Source organism: Alosa alosa, chromosome 8, assembly GCF_017589495.1.
Source record: "Alosa alosa isolate M-15738 ecotype Scorff River chromosome 8, AALO_Geno_1.1, whole genome shotgun sequence".
In the NCBI taxonomy this organism is placed as follows: domain Eukaryota; kingdom Metazoa; phylum Chordata; class Actinopteri; order Clupeiformes; family Clupeidae; genus Alosa; species Alosa alosa.
The window spans coordinates 16,123,543-16,139,166 of record NC_063196.1 but is presented as its reverse complement, the minus strand read 5'-3'; the positions used below and the strand labels follow the sequence as shown (position 1 = coordinate 16,139,166).

The following is a 15,624-nucleotide window of genomic DNA, read 5'->3' as shown; positions in this document are numbered from 1 at the left end:
TTGCATGTTTAATCTTTAGTGTTTGACTATAGCTGTTGAAATACTTTGATAAGGTGCTTAACTGGAGTTAGCTTGTGAAATGAATTTCTCTTAGTGTAAGGGTGTGTCAGCATATGAAAATGTTGTATGTGAATACATGCTGTGTGTATTGAAAAGGCAACATATCCCTCATGTTCCCTTTTGTGACACGGACAGATGACTTAAATAAATAAATAATACATAAATAAATAAGAAAAATATTCATGAAATGGGTGACACTGCTGTGTGCATTATCTTTAATTTACAGAGCCCTGGAACTCTCATGGTGGTAATAAAGAAAAAGTAACTGCACATTTTTTATTGGTCTTGCAATAGTTTGCGTTCCCTTACAATAACATATGCATTCCATATAAAGTCAAAAAAAGGGAAGGAACAGTCAAGTATTTCCGAGTCAGTCAATCATAATTTGGGCCTACATTTCATATTCATACTCACACAGATATAGTAACTACATGTAGATATAATGTGCTAATGCATTTTAAAATTATACTCATAGACTGTGCAGTTTAGCCCCATTACCACCTTGAACATGCATTAGCCTTTGCCTGAACTGTCCATTGTGCTTATCTTTATATAGAGTACCAAATGGCAAGTATTTCTTAAAACACACAATTGCACTGATGATGCAAGTAGCCAATTTTGTTGCACTGCTTAGTTCCTTAAAAAATGTCCAGACACTTCCAGACAAAACATCAGTATATGGAATCAGTCATGACCATACTAATGCAGAAGTGAAACTGATGCTGAGTCAGATTCAGTTACAACTTCAGCACAAACACACAACAGAAAAGGGAAGGCAATGGAGATGTCAGCCAAGCTCTGTGTTCTAATGGTCTTACTGATCTTCTCAGACTGTGCACGTAAAGGTAGAGTAAAACTAAATGTCTTTGCCAACACCTCTCCAAACATGCAATTGCTTTAAACTGCTACATCTGCTTAGCCTGGCGAGCCAGACCCACATTAAAGGGACACCAGGCAACGTTTTCGTGTAAATTAATCATCTTCGTAAGTCGGTATATGGTTAAATGACTCATTACGGGGTGAATGAAGGCTCTCTCGCCCGCCCCTACTGCCTGTAGGAAGAATATCCCACTTGCAAGTTCGGTGTATCCTACCCGCCGACCGAAGCAGGATCAGTTTACAGCACAGAGGCAGGCTAGAGATTGTTGCAAACGTGTGTATGATGGTAGAGCCAGCGAAGAAGCAGCGAAAACCCTTGAAGGAAGACGCAAAGAAAAGGAAAAAGGCTTCAGACCGAGCCAGAGGGAGTTTCGTAGAGAAAAAGCATCAGGCTTGCCTGGTGTCCCTTTAAAATGTAGGGTCTGGGCACTCACCGTTTGCAGTGCTCAGTCCGAGGGGCGGGATAATCAGTTGCCTTTCAAATTCCCTCTGCACGCAATAGGACGCAATAGGATATTTGTTTTCAAGTAGCAGGGAATTCAAGCCAAACCGTTGCAACTCTGCCATCAATCATTATGTTAAAGGAGAACTTGGCAACTATTTCAACGTAATAAACCCTTTTAGAAATCATTTGGATGGTTAAATGACCTGTTCCGGTAAGAATGGTGACTTTCCCGCTAGCTTAAGCGTCCCCCAGGCGGAAAACCAACCTTGCAACATTGAGACTTACCGTCCCGGAAAGAGAAGTGAGAAACTCGTTTTAAATCGTGTTTCTTACCTTGTAACATAGTAACTAAACTTATGCTAACCGTTCGCTAGCTTGTAAACAAATCCATGTGCTTTGTCGTTACCTTTTTCCACAGTTTGAAATAGCATAATGCACAATTTCTCCAGCAGAGGGGGAAATCCTGCCAAGTTTCCCTTTAAGCCCACCAAACGACTCTATACACGATTTCAATGACCTGATTAAGTTTCGATTTCTGGAGCTCACAAGCCAACGGAGGGTTGCTAGACTAGCCCTGGCAGCAAATGTAATTGCCGCTAGGGGCGCGTCTAGATTTCTAGGCTAACATCTGCTGCTTTGCTGGTAATGACCATAACATTCAATAGTTGTTCACAGCATAAAATTATAGAAGAGAGTCTTAAAGGGATATACCACCATTTGGGGAATTAGGCTAATTTTCCTTCATCTCACCTGCTAGCATCATGCTTAAAAGTAGGGTGACCAGACGTCCTCTTTTGCTCGGACATGTCCTCTTTTTGAAACCTAAAAATGTGTCCGGGCGGAATTTCAAAGTCGTCCGGGATTTTGTTATTGTACGTGTTTACAGCGAATTTGCATTGCTCTCTCTTTCATTCATAGATATATCTATGTCTTTTTTATTCACATACTAGTCACGCCCTCCCCCTACAGTTCGCTTTGCATTGAGTGGAAAGTGTAGGATGTAGAGCCTGACCTTAGCTACCGTCATTGGTCGATAGTAGGCCTAATCTCTGTAAACATTTAATTGGTCAGTCAGTCACCTCAATAGCGCAAACTTCCTTGTTTAGTGTAAGTTCACTGACAAATTCAAACGTAAATTTCCATGTTTTTGTCTCGGTCGATATCAACATGAAGCTGAGTGCCTGACCTGGAAAGCAGGCACTTACGTGTTGGTCGCAAATAAAGGTGCCAACGACCTACAGGTAGGCTACACAATGTTCAGCAAAGCATCGAACAGCAGCGAGGGGTGAAAGCTCATCAGCTAAAGTGACAGAGTTTTTCGACCTTAACATTACGTCTCCAAAATCATTTTGATGGCACATAACCTCATAACCATAGACTGTAAAAAATATAACATGACGAACGGCACTTCTGCCATTGTCTGAGCGGCCTTCTCTAGACGATTGCCGACCTAGCAACTTTCTAGTTTCAGGTAGGAAACTGCACTTTGGTTATCCCTTTAAACTGCCTTTAAGGCAGTGTTTCCCAAACTTTTTTTCTGGGGACCCACTTTTTAAAAATGACAGACCATCGCGACCCATTTCACTTCAGATCTAACATGCAACCACCAATATTGTTTTAGGCCACAGGTTCTCAAACTTTTATATGCACCCCCTAACCGTTCTACACTGCCATATGTATACGTAATAGCGCCTAGGTCTGGCCTACTACCACTACTATTACAGGGATTGGTGATGTCAGTTTCCCACAACTCTGCAATCTCAATTATACATGAAACAATGTTAAATATTTTCAAAGCTATACAATTCTCGCTCAGTTTTGTACAAACACACAACCTCAGGTTTTCCTCATCCTGCTTTGAACACAGTTGTGTTGCATTTTGAGCACCATCAGCGTGGAAAGTTACCTAAAAGATAACGTTTTAATGCGCATCTGAGAGTTTGGGGATATTCTTGCATTCTACGCAATCGTCAATCTTCAACATAGTAAGCTGTTCCTGTATATCTAAAGAGAGATGTTGTACTAGGCTGCGTTGCGTTGCAGACAAATGGATCCATAACAGCGTTAATTCCGATGTAAACATAGCAAATAACTCAAGTCGTTATATTGTAGCCTATTACTGGAGGTTTCTTTGGAAAGTTGAATCCGCAAGTTAAATGTTTGCTTGTTTACAGGCCTTATACTAAGGCTGTGTATTGGTGTTGTGACAAGCTATGTTATCGTAAGAATGTGAAATGAATACATTTCAGAATAAGAGGCTTTTGCGCAATAGCCAAAAGATAATAGAGTTTGCGAGGTGGAAAACAAGAGGAAATAATAGCTTTTAAAATGTCCATTTAAATTGTAGCCTTATATAATGCATTGGTGTGCATTTTAAATCCGAAATAATAAGGAATGTGAGCAGGCTGCTATTAACTTTAAAGAGTGCATCTACAATCGAAACTATCAGCCTATGACACAAATTGAATAGCCATGCCCGGTATACGGATGTCTGCTTTAGTTGACAGCATGGTAACTAGATTTTAATCGGTCAACGAAAGCTGTCCGTTAATGTTCATGCTGATTCATGTCCGTTAATGTTCATGCTGATTCATGTCCCTTGCATTTTGCAACTGCGAGGTCCATAGCAGGTGCCCCACAGAAATGTTTCCTTTTGCGAGTGAGATGCACGCTGCCCCCTCTGTGACGCGTTCGCCCCCAGTTTCAGAGCTATTCTAGGGCCGTCACTGTGGTAAACAAACTATATCCTAATAGAAAACTGATAGCTTTCCTGGTTAAATGGTATAAGCTAGGCCTATTACACAACATAAATTGTGCTGGCGACCCAAATAAAATTTCCGATCCAGTCTTTGGGAACCAATGCTTTAAGGGATAGCCTGCAAACTGACAACAGCAGATGTCAATAATCCTCTATCTACTGTAGCCTATATTCAGGTGAATTAAATATGTTGGCATAACATGAGGGATAGTTGTAGGCCTATTTCTTTACAAAAGAAATATCTAATAATAATGGATTGAAAAGAGGTAGGCCTAATAATAAGACCAGACATAATTGAATAGATATAAGAAAATGGACAACATATCCACATCAGTCCCCATCAACACAACTGTTTTCACAGGTCAGGATTATTAAGCTCTAAAACAGATTGTCAAAATTATAGAGCTACTGTAAAAGATTCAGTTTGTATTTTCAGAAACACCTTGGATCAAATGTAGAGATATGCAACATTAAAGATGGGTCGCCATCCAAATGTATCTTGCGCGTATTAGAGCTCAATAGCCCTGCTTTTATTGGAATTATTGTTTTTGCACATTTAAAACTTTCAAGTGTTCAAAATAGTCTTTTGAGGCAGTGTTTTTCTGTTAGCGTTGGACTGGCCAATAAAGCTCATTATCATACATAGTCACCATGTCTGTTGACACATGCCCCCCCCGCTGACGTGTCCTCTTTTTCACAAACCCAAATCACCCTACTTAAAAGTGACTAAGATTTCCCGTCATTTTCCTATTTAAAACTTGTCTCTTCTCAAGTTAGAAAGTGTAATAAGACTAACGGAAAATGAAACGTGGCGATTTTCTAGGCTGATTTGACATGGAACTATACTCTCATCCCGTAATAATCTGCTGCAGCTCAAACTTGTTGCTGGAAGTTACAGGGACTATTTTCAGGTTCTGCGTGATATTGTGCTGCTGGGCCCATGGTACGTTCGCAATGTTCCTTGATTATTACGAGTTAAAGGTGCAGTCAGGGATTTAACACAATTTTAAGCCCATAACATTTTTTTTGTCACATTCAGCAATCATCTGCTCACGACTGCTAGCTGCCCATTCCGTGAGTACACTGGAAAAAAAGGGTCTTTGTAGGCAGCCCAGGCTCCGAAAACTAAAAATAAACAAAGTGGGGGGCATTAAATTTCTCTGGGAATACTGATGATAGGGGTGAGATACCTCTCAGACATGTTTTGTTTGGTCCTTGGTTAAAAGATAACATACATTTTTTTTTGCACAAAAGCGTCTGCTTATAAATTTAAACATTAATATAAACAAACACTACTTCCTGTGTCACATCCCCACTGGACAGATCCTCCATCGTTAGAGTGAAAGCCTAACTTAAAAAGTACATACCAAAATAATAATAAAAAAAAATACATTTGTAATACAGGAGACAGGGAGAGCCCAATTAAGTTCTACAAAATACAAAAGAGTGCCAGAATGGTAATACTGTCGGTGCCTCTACTTTTTCATGTCAGCTGTAATCATGTTTTCCTTCAGCAGGTGTCAAAGGAGATGTCACTCCCACTGTTTTCTCCAGTGCTGGGGGGCACATAACCCTTCCCTGCAATAATGTGCTTGACGAAGGCTGTTTCTCAACTACATGGATCTACAACAGTGCTGGTCATGATGGAACTATTGAAGAAGTTGGCCATGGACAAGTCAAACAAGATTCACCAACAAATCGATCAAAGAGACTTATGGTGGAATCTGACTGTTCTTTGAATATTACTGATGTAACCACTGAGGATGCTGGACTTTACACATGTCAACAGTTCCCGAAAGAAGGTGGACAAAAAGAGGGAGGGGATGCTCCAGTTTATCTAGCAGTTCTTCAAAGTATGCATTTGTCAAACTCGATCAACTTGATATGTAGGCTAAGGGATAATGGACGACACGGTGGTCTGTTCACAGAAATGAATGCACGGTCGAGGTTGTAAAACGGCCCCGACGCGAAGTGGAAACCTCGTAAGTGCATTAATTTCTGTGAACAGACCACCATGGAGTTCATTATCCCGCTTATTCCACTGTTGCCACTTGCGTTGTGTTCATTTCCTTTTACAGTTTAAACGTTTTAATCGCTAAAACTGTCTTGTTTGTAGAACTAATTTCTTCCGACACATATCAACTAGGCCTAATTTCTCAACTTGAAGGACAAACTGTCGTTACTAGTTCTAAATGGATGGTTGCTACAGCCAAAGGCCAGTTGTTAATTCTATCTCTCCCGTTGTTAAGTGGCCGTATCCCAAGATTCTGATGGACTTTAGCTTTGAAACATCGCTATTTTACTCAGCCTGCTGTCATCCATCTAGCTAAAAGTCACCTCCGTCATATGCTACAACGTTGCCATGTTCTGAATGTCTGCATTTTACAGCTCGGATGCAATGTGACAGTTCATTTAAACTTCACAACGAGTTCGGCGAATTAATATACAAGTGTGATACGGCCAAAAAAAATTATCTACTTCATAGGTGTGCAAATAACATACGGTTAATGGTCGATCTAAAGGGAAATTCAACCAAGCAGTGGAATAAACTTTACTAAATGATTTATTTCACAAATACAAATTGTTTGCAACTGTGAGTAAATCCTTAGATACCTTCAAACTGCATATTATTATTATTTTTCATTTTTGCATATTTAAATTCTTCTTTAGTGTTTGCATCGCCAGAAGTGACAGAAATAGAGCCTGGTAGTAAAGTGACTCTCCAATGCCTCCTGATTACACATGACAAGTGTGGAGGAACCGTGGAAAATAAGAGAGTTAGTCTAAGCTGGGTGGATAAGCAAAACATGAAGCTGAATGAGACAAGTAACCGTCATATCAGAACTTCATCTGCCTGTAACATCACTATTGCTGAGAAACTCATACATCTAAAGCGTTCTGAGAAATTGAGATTATGGACATGCCAACTGACTGCAGATGGGAAGGTCAAGGCTTCAACCACCTACACCATTCGAGTAAAAGTTATGAGGTAACGTCTCCAGCAAACATCATCAACAAACATCAGATAAATCCTGTTTCTTGTGTAGAGTTGTACTCGAAGAAGTAAATCTGAATGAAAGATTTGTCCATCTACAGTCACTGACAAAGGGTTAAGACAACCACTGAGGAAAATGTACTTTTGTCTTCTAAACACAGTGATTGTATCACAGATGAAATTGATTCTATTAGATTGTATCCGTACAGTGGCCTTTCCAAGTGACCACACAAATTATGGTTCTTCACCTGTCTTCTAAACATGGTGTTGTAAGACAGTTCCCAATGTGTCTTCAGATTAATGCATTCAGAGACACAAAATTTGAACACACAGTGGCTTGGGTCTACGGAGTCCCTTAAGGATGATGTTGGTGATTGAGCTACTTATGTTCCCTTGCAATACTTTTGGGTTCCCATGATACAAAAAAGGCAGAACACAGAGAAAAACAGCACAATGATGTGTTTGCTGAATGATAGTCACTTGAAAAGTGACTAATGCCAGGCAAACATAAGGATGACACAATTATGGAAACAACAATGTCATCTCTGTTGCAGTCACTGCACCAAAAGAACATGTACGGAATGGAGGTCTTTTATCATTGACTGTAGTGCAGTGCCCATACAAACCATGTCGATTCCGGTAGATAACCTGTATCCCAATTACATATTCATAATGGGCCCGCCGGCGGGCCCACTAGGGGGCGCTTCTGCCTAATGTGTGGCACTTTGAACCATCATTAGATTCAGGACTGTGCAGTTGGAATTGCTGCTTGCCCAAAGACCTTTCAAATTAGGCCTATTCAAAGTATTATATATATATATATTGTAACGATTTGATAGCGACACACAGAGTTGTCCAATCAAAATGTTTATTAGCTGAGAACGAGAACAGGGACACAGACATACCAAGACACCATTACATAGGAAACTCAAGGGAAGTCAATAAAACAAGCACGATACACGAACAGGGTAGTCACATACAATACACCGGGTAAAATACATGAGGTACAACGTAAAGAAAGACTACACAAGCTAACACATACATCACATGGTAAACGCAATTACACTCACTAAAACCGACATTACACAAACCAGCATTCACACACATTGCATTCTGGGAGGCTAGCACTCAGTCCAAAAGACACCGACGTTACACAGCCCCCTCGCGAGCTATTGCCGTCCTCGGCAATATCTCCTCGCTTAGCCATTGCCATAACGTCGGTGTGGGCATTCACTCGCTCAGTCCATCAGTCTGTGGTACCGCCAACAACACGCGGGGTGCACACGCCGCAGGAGCTCACTCAACGGGGAGCCACACTGCTAGCAGTCCAGTGCGGGCGTGCTAGCAGCCACGTGGCCGTCCCCGCTCGTCACCAGCTCCCTCTCAGCAGCCGCCCTCAGGCTGCACTTTCCGCGGCGTGTCACCACGGCACTCCTCCTCTCCAGACGGGGCCCTAGGTGGCCTTGCTACCGTAGACTGTGGCACCAAGCACTGGAACTCACGGGTCAACTGTCGCTGCACCTTTGTCGCTCCACTCCAGAGTCGCACCGACCAGGATAGGCAGGCCCCAGCTCCGCTGCAGCCGGACCACGCTGAGCTCTCAGGCCATCAGCTACCGGTTTCAGCGTCCCTCCTCACGCTGCCTCCTCGCAGAGCTGTCCTCCTCTGCTCCTGGCCCGCTCCACTCCGTCATGGTCGCGACGAAGTCTTGATCCCCCTCTTCTGCCTTGTGCTATCACCCAACACAGCGAACCTTTTTTTTATCTTTTTTTTTTTTTTTTTTTCTCTGGCGCCGACCAACAGGCCAACTAGAACGGGCGCCCACACAGCACGGTGCCTCTCACACGCACCCAAACGTTTTAAAGTTCAGAGTTCAGAGAGCCTTTCCGTCGAAGCTGCCCCACCGTCGTGAGTTCGCTGCCCCCAGCGTCTCTGCCAACCGTCCGTCGTCCAGGAACCTTTTTCCCCGCCGCTCTCCTTCGGCTCTGCTCACGCGTCGCGGCTCGCAGCGGAGGCAGCGCCCAGGCCAGCGTCGTCTTCTCTGCGACCGCTTCACCAGGCCCCTCTTCCGGCAAGATCTCCTCCCATGGCAGCAGGCAGGTCCAGGCGACAGCTCCTCTCCTCCGGCGGCAGTAACGATAGAAGGCCTCAAGCTCTTTAGCAGCCCTTACAAGGGCTCTCCCTGGATCCTCCCGCATGGGCCTCCACCCAGTGGTATGGTCTTCCATTCCCAGCTTCTCTCGCTGGGCGGAGGCCATGTTCGAAAGTCGCTTCTGACACCAATGTAACGATTTGATAGCGACACACAGAGTTGTCCAATCAAAAGGTTTATTAGCTGAGAATGAGAACAGGGACACAGACATACCAAGACACCATTACATAGGAAACACAAGGGAAGTTAATAAAACAAGCATGATACATGAACAGGGTAGTCACATACAATACACCGGGTAAAATACATGAGGTAAAACGTAAAGAAAGACTACACAAGCTAACACATACATGACATGGTAAACGCAATTACACTCACTAAAACCGTCATTACACAAACCAGCATTCACACACATTGCATTCTGGGAGGCTAGCACTCAGTCCAAAAGACACCGACGTTACAATATATATATAATATATCAATATAATATGCTCAGACTGGCAGTTTACAAACACATATAGTTTTTTATGTTTTTAACAGACACTGCATCTCAGTTGTTGTGTCCCTCCTGGTTTGTAATTCTATTCCAGCTGGGTTCCTTTCATGTGCATGCGCTGTGTTCACCACATGCACAAACATATTAGGCTACTGCTGGTTTTCAAGTTGCATTTTCTAACTATGTCTACACTACAGCCACTTGGATGAAAGACATGTTTAAAACATGTTCAACTGGATTCGATCCTGCAACAACAAAATAGATCCATGAAGTCATCAGTGTAATACTCTACTCTCTCAGCTACTCCACGTTTTCTCATGTCACTTTCCAATTATCTATTAATTTCATCAAAACTCTCCCCTTTCTTCCTCTCAGACTCAAAATCCACCTCAGCATTCCCAACCATATTAGGTAATGCAATCCACAATGCACCACAACTTCAATGATGGCCAGGTCTTTTTTTGTTTCAAACAAATATTAGTACATTTTTACCACAAACTGATGTCCAGAAGGTGTGCTCAGAACAAACGTCCCTGTATCCATCTTATGTCATACTCGTACTTGTACTTTTGGACTACGATGGTCCTAATTTGAATGATGGGCAAAGTCTTATGTTTAAAGCTTATTTAATCACAAGGCAAAATCAACTTGCTAAGTTAACACAATGGGTAAGACCGTAAGCACAAATATATATGAGTCAGCTTAATCCTCCCACATGCCATGTGATGGCTATACAACTTTAACTCTTTGGATGACTTTATCCACCATTTAAATTAGGGTCCAGAGTGTTCTGATAACTTCAACCGTCTAATGCCAGCAAACATGGATGTTATGCTAAAATAAAGTGAAGTTTGAAAAGAAAAAAGTAGGATTTGTCCTTTAAAATTTTGTTAAAGCTCCACTTTACTCTCAGTAGCATCAACATCAACTTGTGAAACCATCACAGATAGCACGACCACACCATCGCTAATCCTGAAAGATCATACAGGTAAGCTATGTTCTACTCAATATTAAAATGGATACTTTCATCGGTAACACTTCTACATAAGAGTGACATGACACTGTCATAAACCTAACACTAACTTGTCATGACAAAAACCGAAGGACACTTGACAGAAGCGTTATGTCTTAAACGTTTATGACTTGTTTATAATGTTTATGACATGTTCATGAAAGTGTCACGTCACTCTTATGTAGATACCTTCAAGTAAAGTGTAACCCTTTCATCTAACTTGCTTATTTTCTACATATCCGCTTCCTACATGTTTGAGTCTCCAGTTAAAATTCTCCAGTGTTATGTTCAAATGTCGCTTCTTTCAGAATTGCTACATGTCATGAGTGTATGAGTGTCAAAGAATGACCACAGTCAACTTACTATAAATAGAATTATTTACCTCCAGATGGATCCAGTTGTATGCTAAGTTGCTCATATATGATACACTGTTCTGTCTGTAAGATAATAACAGCACTGCACCTTAATACATAAAAAGACTAGCTTGTAAAGGTTTGTGACAAAGGTTTTATACAATTCACTAGCCTATATACACAAAATCAGTATTCATTTACACACAAAATTATTATAAAATGTAAAAGCCATTTTTCTATCAGCAACATTTGCTTCCATCTTGGCTACATTTTACTTAAAACAAAACTTATATATCTATATACAACAATACCCTCTGTGCCAAAGACCACCATGCCATTATAAGAAATGATCCGGATGTGTAGGGTTGAATCTGCCGAAGGAGCTGCTGACCACTTTCTACTCAGCCATCATTCAGTCTGTCATCTGCACCTCCATCACTGTCTGGTTTGGGTCAGCCACCAAACGGGACAGGGCCAGACTGCAACGGACAATTAGGGCAGAGAGGATCATTGGAGCTGACCTTCCCTCCATCCAGGACCTGTACCGGTCCAGGGTCAGGAAAAGGGCAGCAAAAATTTCAGCAGACCCCTCACATCCTGGTCACAAACTGTTCAACCTCCTTCCCTCTGGTAGGCGATACAGGGCACTGTTCACCAAAACCAGCCGACACAAAGACAGCTTCTTCCCCCAAGCAGCCACTCTGTTGAATGCTGAGAAACAGCCCCCGCCCTTACACTGAACAAAGTCAGGCAACGCTGTTCTGCTCATCTACCTCATGTATACTTCTTACAATCCTACAATACAATATTGTTGTTAATACATTATCATTGCATTGAACTGCCTTGCACTATATTCATATTTAAATCTTAAATATTAGTCTATACTGATATTGTACTATTCCTACCCTCTCAATCTTGCCTGTGCCTGTTGAGGTGACCACGACCATGGCAACCATGACACGGACAACAAGGAGGCGGACATCCCCAGCCGTACTTGTACTTTGAGAGCAAAGATTAACCGTAGTCAAATTCCTTGTTTTGTTTACGCAAAACTGGCCAATAAATCTGATTCTGAATGTGTCTTTCTCTTGCAGTCTCCCTGATTGTAGGGGCTCTTGTTGCCAGCCTCTTGTCAGCCATAATAGTGATAGTGGTGATCTGCAAAAAAAGAGCAAGTGAGTGGTCTACTGCTAACCTAACAATACTACTATCGGCACTGAAAAGGTCATGTAAACACCATCTGCTTTTAAAAACACTTTGTTCAAATTTCAGATTCTGAAAGGAGGACACAAAACAATGTTGTGAGTAAAAATCATGCACAATGTCATTAATATATTTTTTCCCCAGTCATGACCCTGTTACTGTTAAAGTTGAATCTGACTGATATTTAGCAGACACTTTTATCCAAAGCAATACAGACTCTCAACGGTGGGATATGTCACTGCTGATTCTCACTGTTGGTTTAATCACAGGTGAATTGTTGTTAAATATCATCAGAAATCAACATTTTGTTCTCTCTTCCTCTGTCAGGAGGATAATATCAGCGAGATGAGAGTCAATGAGTCTGAACAACCTCCAGCTAATGTGAGTCAGTACCTAACCCCTATTGCATGTACAACATTAACACTTGTTTGTGACACACAAAATGTCAGTTATATCAGCAGTAGACATACTAAACATTTTTGTCGGCTAAAGAAAAAAGAAATCTACCTTTTCATAATGCCAATTGCGCCCTGCAAAAAACCAAGACAATCCGAGATAATCAGCTTCCTCACTCCCAGCCTGTCAGACATAAGCAACATAGATAGCCATTGCATGCTTAGTTAGCACGTTCAACTCACGTTCATGTTTCTGAACAAACTTGTATGTAGAGATCCAGTGTTGTCCCTGTCTGTTATGTTGACTGTTATTATGTTGAGCATACCTGTAGGTTCATAGGTGATGTGGTTGTCTTGGGTGAGGAAGCAAATGTAGGCTACATATTTTAGGTGGGGCTATGCTGACCTTCCGTTATATGTGTCTCTCTGCCTGGTGCCTTCCTAACCAGTAGTAATGAAGCAATACATCTTCTCAGAACATGAATGCTAACCCTATAAACATCTTCAATGTGTAGGACCAGAACACAGAACACTATGCATCTATTAAACACCTCAACCAAGCACACACAAAGCATGCCAGGGTAAGTTATCAGTAATGATGTCAGTCTATCTTTCTTGTGATGCTCCTCAGTATGTGATATGTTTTATTTTCTTTCTTTTTGCAGAAGTCACCTGTAGACACTGTGATCTACAGCACACTCAGGGATGCAGTGGAGGCTAAACACACGTAAACGCCATTAACACACCTCCTGAACTTCGGAAATAGCGTTTACACACCTCTAATCTGCATTTATCAACCTCTAAATTGCATTTATCCACCTTTAAATAGCATACCATTCTCAAACAATACTAAATTAATGTTGTTTTACAATTGTCTATAGTTTTATATTGCTAGTTTCATATTGTTGAACTTGGCCTGTGCAACACAGTTTATCCATATTGCACTGCATTATGGTGTCAGCGACCAGTCTTCTCGCGGCAGTCAGCAGGAAGCATAAAATATTAGTCACACCGCATGTCATATAAACGAGTTTGGATAGTGAATGGATACACACCGATTTCTGAAGCATCAAGACAGCATCTCTCTTATTGATTATGCCAGAAACGGCCCTGAATACAAGCCCAAAGTGAGTGAGAAACAGAAACAATACAAGACTTTTTTTTAGGTTAATTTGATGCGCGGTAGATCCATGCCTCTGAGTCAACAAGGCACGACGTTGACATTATTAGGTTACTTCAGACGAAGTTGGAAGTCACCTCTACCTTTCCCCATTAGCCTAGATAACTGGTTGTTATTTCATGCATTCTCTGGCTTTTAAGCCGCTAAAAGCTATTCGCCTTATTCACCCGGTGGCCAGAACGAGGCTAAAGGTGGTGGTAATACACTCGGCCGTCAAATTTGCCTATATTGCCAATATTTCACATGCACAGGAATTCTCACACACTCACCCTAGTCTTCTTAGGAAGTGTTTGGTGTATGGAGTGAAAGTCTTAAGAGTCTTAGAGAGAAGTGAACAACAATGATGACATCAACAACCATCTGCAAATCTGATCCAACTGAGCTCTCTGTAAAATGTATTCTCTTGATATTGTAAGGTGATTGGTTGGTTGATTGATTGATTGATTGAAATTCTATATTGGAAATCTGCCTTTGGTTCCCATGTCTTCTTGCTGCTTCATCTTGCTGTCAGGTTAAGCAGAGCCCCTGTTGTTCCTGCTTTTACCAGCAGATGATGCCACTGTCCAGTATGTCACAGTGTATTCAGGCTACCTCTGCAAATAAGTGATACTTATGATGAAAAAGGAATAAGGATAGTTAACAGACAAGACGTGTAGCACATGATCACCAGTTCACATGCAATATGATCTTTGGTATTATTATGGTATAATGGTAGTTTAATAACACATCCTTGTTTTACAATGATTGATTTATTTTAACAGGGAAAACATAACTTGTCATCATTAAATTCGCTTTAATAATGGCAAAACAAGCTGAAGATAATGTATTGTGGACTTTCATACTCCTAACATTGGTTTGTTATGTCATCATATCATTATAAATGTTATGAAATTGGGGGGTTCCAACACATCACTCCTTATTTCTCTTCTATTGTATACAACTGATACTGTCATGATTGCAGCAACAGGATGCAAGTAACCATGCCAACAATCAGAGTGAATCAACTCACTTTGTTTCTTATAACTGCTCTTATGATGGTAAGATGTGGTAATATGGTTTAATCACTTACAGAAAACTCAGACACTAGAGCCAGCAGATACCATTGTATTAAGCATATATGCATAATGTAAGCATAATGAATAATGTAAAGATTTTGTACATGCACATTCCACACATACTTGCATGTGATTGAATCACCACAAGGTGGGGTCATAAGCTGCTGTGATGAGAGTCTGACATCTGTATTGGAGGAAGGTCAGGAACACACAGACACACACACACACACATACTAAAGTAGACTTTATGACTTAAAAAGTAGACTCTAAGGTAAAATACGACGTCAAAGCACAACGTCAAAGAATGCATCGGTATTTTGACATTCAATGGCACATTTGAAGGAGTCTGCTTGTGAGACCGTATGGAACAGTCATTCCACTAAACCTTTTTTTGCTTTACTAAAACCTAGCATAGCCTTTACACATTTGCACTCGTCTATTATTTGAACTCATTGGCAAAGTCAAACTAACTTCACCATGGTGTCAGTCAACAACAAGACAGTTATATGCAGTAACTTACTTTCACTATTGACTGACAATGGGGTTACCATCGAAAACATAGGCTGGAAAAAGCAACACTAACCCTAATATTTTTCGAATGACTGAATAAAACAACGTTTATCCTGCAGAGGAGTTGCTTG

The 15,624-nt window shown here is 41.2% G+C and overlaps 1 protein-coding gene across 10 annotated transcripts; it reads left to right on the top strand.

The window, feature by feature from the left end:
* The first annotated feature begins 792 nt into the window (after positions 1 to 792).
* On the top strand, positions 793 to 15,348 carry LOC125299187. Of its 10 annotated transcripts, XM_048250352.1 has the most exons (9): positions 793 to 905; positions 5,657 to 5,995; positions 10,161 to 10,196; positions 10,699 to 10,773; positions 12,245 to 12,325; positions 12,423 to 12,451; positions 12,681 to 12,734; positions 13,264 to 13,329; positions 13,414 to 15,348. In XM_048250352.1, the coding sequence occupies exons 1-9, from the start codon at positions 839 to 841 to the stop codon at positions 13,477 to 13,479; spliced, it is 813 nt and encodes a 270-aa protein (XP_048106309.1). In that variant the 5' UTR covers positions 793 to 838; the 3' UTR covers positions 13,480 to 15,348. The 10 variants fall into 10 exon arrangements, 6 of the variants coding, with proteins under 6 accessions (XP_048106309.1, XP_048106306.1, XP_048106307.1 ...); XR_007194335.1 differs by lacking the exons at positions 12,423 to 12,451; positions 12,681 to 12,734; positions 13,264 to 13,329; positions 13,414 to 15,348 and adding an exon at positions 6,813 to 7,131 and having other exon boundaries at positions 10,702 to 10,773; positions 12,245 to 12,322; XR_007194333.1 differs by lacking the exons at positions 12,423 to 12,451; positions 12,681 to 12,734; positions 13,264 to 13,329; positions 13,414 to 15,348 and adding an exon at positions 6,813 to 7,131 and having other exon boundaries at positions 12,245 to 12,322.
* Positions 15,349 to 15,624: the final 276 nt, after the last annotated feature.